Source organism: Aureococcus anophagefferens (genome assembly GCF_000186865.1).
Source record: "Aureococcus anophagefferens unplaced genomic scaffold AURANscaffold_24, whole genome shotgun sequence".
In the NCBI taxonomy this organism is placed as follows: Eukaryota; class Pelagophyceae; order Pelagomonadales; family Pelagomonadaceae; genus Aureococcus; species Aureococcus anophagefferens.
The window spans coordinates 237,241-238,768 of record NW_008705584.1 but is presented as its reverse complement, the minus strand read 5'-3'; the positions used below and the strand labels follow the sequence as shown (position 1 = coordinate 238,768).

Here is a 1,528-nt window from a genome sequence, read left to right as displayed (position 1 = left end):
TCACCTGCTGTCTCACCCTCTCGTTGGCTGTAAGTATCCCTAGTAGCCGACTCAGGTGACCATGGAAGACACTGTCGAATCAGACCAACCCTTGACTCGTCGTCACGCAGCGGTGGGGGTGGCAAGACTGCTGTGAACTGCCTACGTTGTATACAATTATAGCTTAGAAAGCGTACAAACCAAGCACCCGCTCAGAGATGTTTGTTCATCGCGGACGCGCGTCTCCCGTAATTTTTGCCGAGTTGATTCCATCGACGCCTCAAGCCTCTGAATCTCACGATCTTTCTCTTCCTCTGGTGTCTCCGCCCAACCAAACATGTCAAAGTCCCCAAACAGCGATGAAGCCTGCATACGTGTCACCATGGCAGTCCCAACGCTGAGGCTTTCCCCAGCCATGAAGTACAGCTTCTAATGCAACAGCAGGATATATAAAATTTCGGGATCTACCCCGGGGCTGTCAACCTTGCCTTGACGCGTCTCTAAACGTAAACCTTGCCGGGGCGACCACCACGACTAGCGTCTTCACAAAAGCAGCAATCAATGAATGAACAAACACCGTTCTGCGACGAGTAGCTACAACCGCCTCGCGTCTTTGAAAGAACGTGAAACCCTTCGAGCGCAGGTCCCAAACTTGTCCCGCAGAATTTCGATCATGCCGTCTAGCTCATGCATCACACACGTAAAGCACCAGCTCCACTGTCTCCGTTACTGCTTCCTTATCGCATTCTGCTTGATTTTCTATGCAGCGCTTGGAAAACTCGTTGTTTTGAGCACATTCTGGATATATGTAACAATCGATGGTCTCTTGGCCCGACTCGCCGGTTGGGGTATTAGTACTATTCCGAAATCCTTTGATTGGACCATCGAATCGATCAGCGTCCGACCATCATGGAGTAGTGCTTATCCAACTGAAATTATCGTGACACACTGGACGTGGCACAACCCTCAACCTGGAACGCCTTCGGCCGCTTTCTATAGTCCATACCTTCTCCACGTAGACCGCCTGACATTTCGACTCGATCTTTGGTCTGTCCGCCGAGCATTGCACGACCGCTGCAGGAATCCCGTCAAGGTTCATGAGATCAGCCTTGATGGTGTAAGATTCTATGCCAAGCGCAACAAGGCTGACGCTCTTAACCTTTGGGTCGCTTTAGACCTGCCTGATCAGGTGGGTCAATCACCTTTGCAAAATATTGATCTCACCCACGTGCATAGGACGTAAATTTGGTGGTGCGGTCGTTACGGGATATACAACACCTAGAGGATCCCTCAAGTCTGCAGACGACCTTTCATGCGACGATGATGCAATCTGAAGTAGCAAAACGTCGTGCAGCACAAGCGGCAAGTTCGGCTGCGAAGGTTTCTAGGAACTTTCAAGGCTTAGGTCGATGCAATACGGTTCGTTTATTTCAGTCCAGATGCTCGCAAGCGAAGGAAGATAAATCACCTGCGCAAGCCTTGCCGCAAAAGTCAGGAAGTAAACTTTCGCCGATTACATCGCTTCTTGATGATCGGGGCCTCATACAAC

General features: G+C 50.4%; 1 protein-coding gene across 1 annotated transcript in view; it reads right to left on the bottom strand.

Annotated features, from left to right (window-relative positions):
- Positions 1 to 1,043, bottom strand: part of AURANDRAFT_72296 (hypothetical protein) — a gene marked incomplete at both ends in the record, with an annotated part of 1,446 nt that extends 403 nt beyond the window's left edge. Inside the window, 4 exons of the mRNA XM_009041821.1 lie at positions 5 to 141; positions 188 to 408; positions 680 to 849; positions 929 to 1,043. Coding sequence (XP_009040069.1) covers positions 5 to 141; positions 188 to 408; positions 680 to 849; positions 929 to 1,043 — 643 coding nt within the window. The remainder of the gene's footprint in view (positions 1 to 4; positions 142 to 187; positions 409 to 679; positions 850 to 928) is intronic.
- Positions 1,044 to 1,528: the final 485 nt, after the last annotated feature.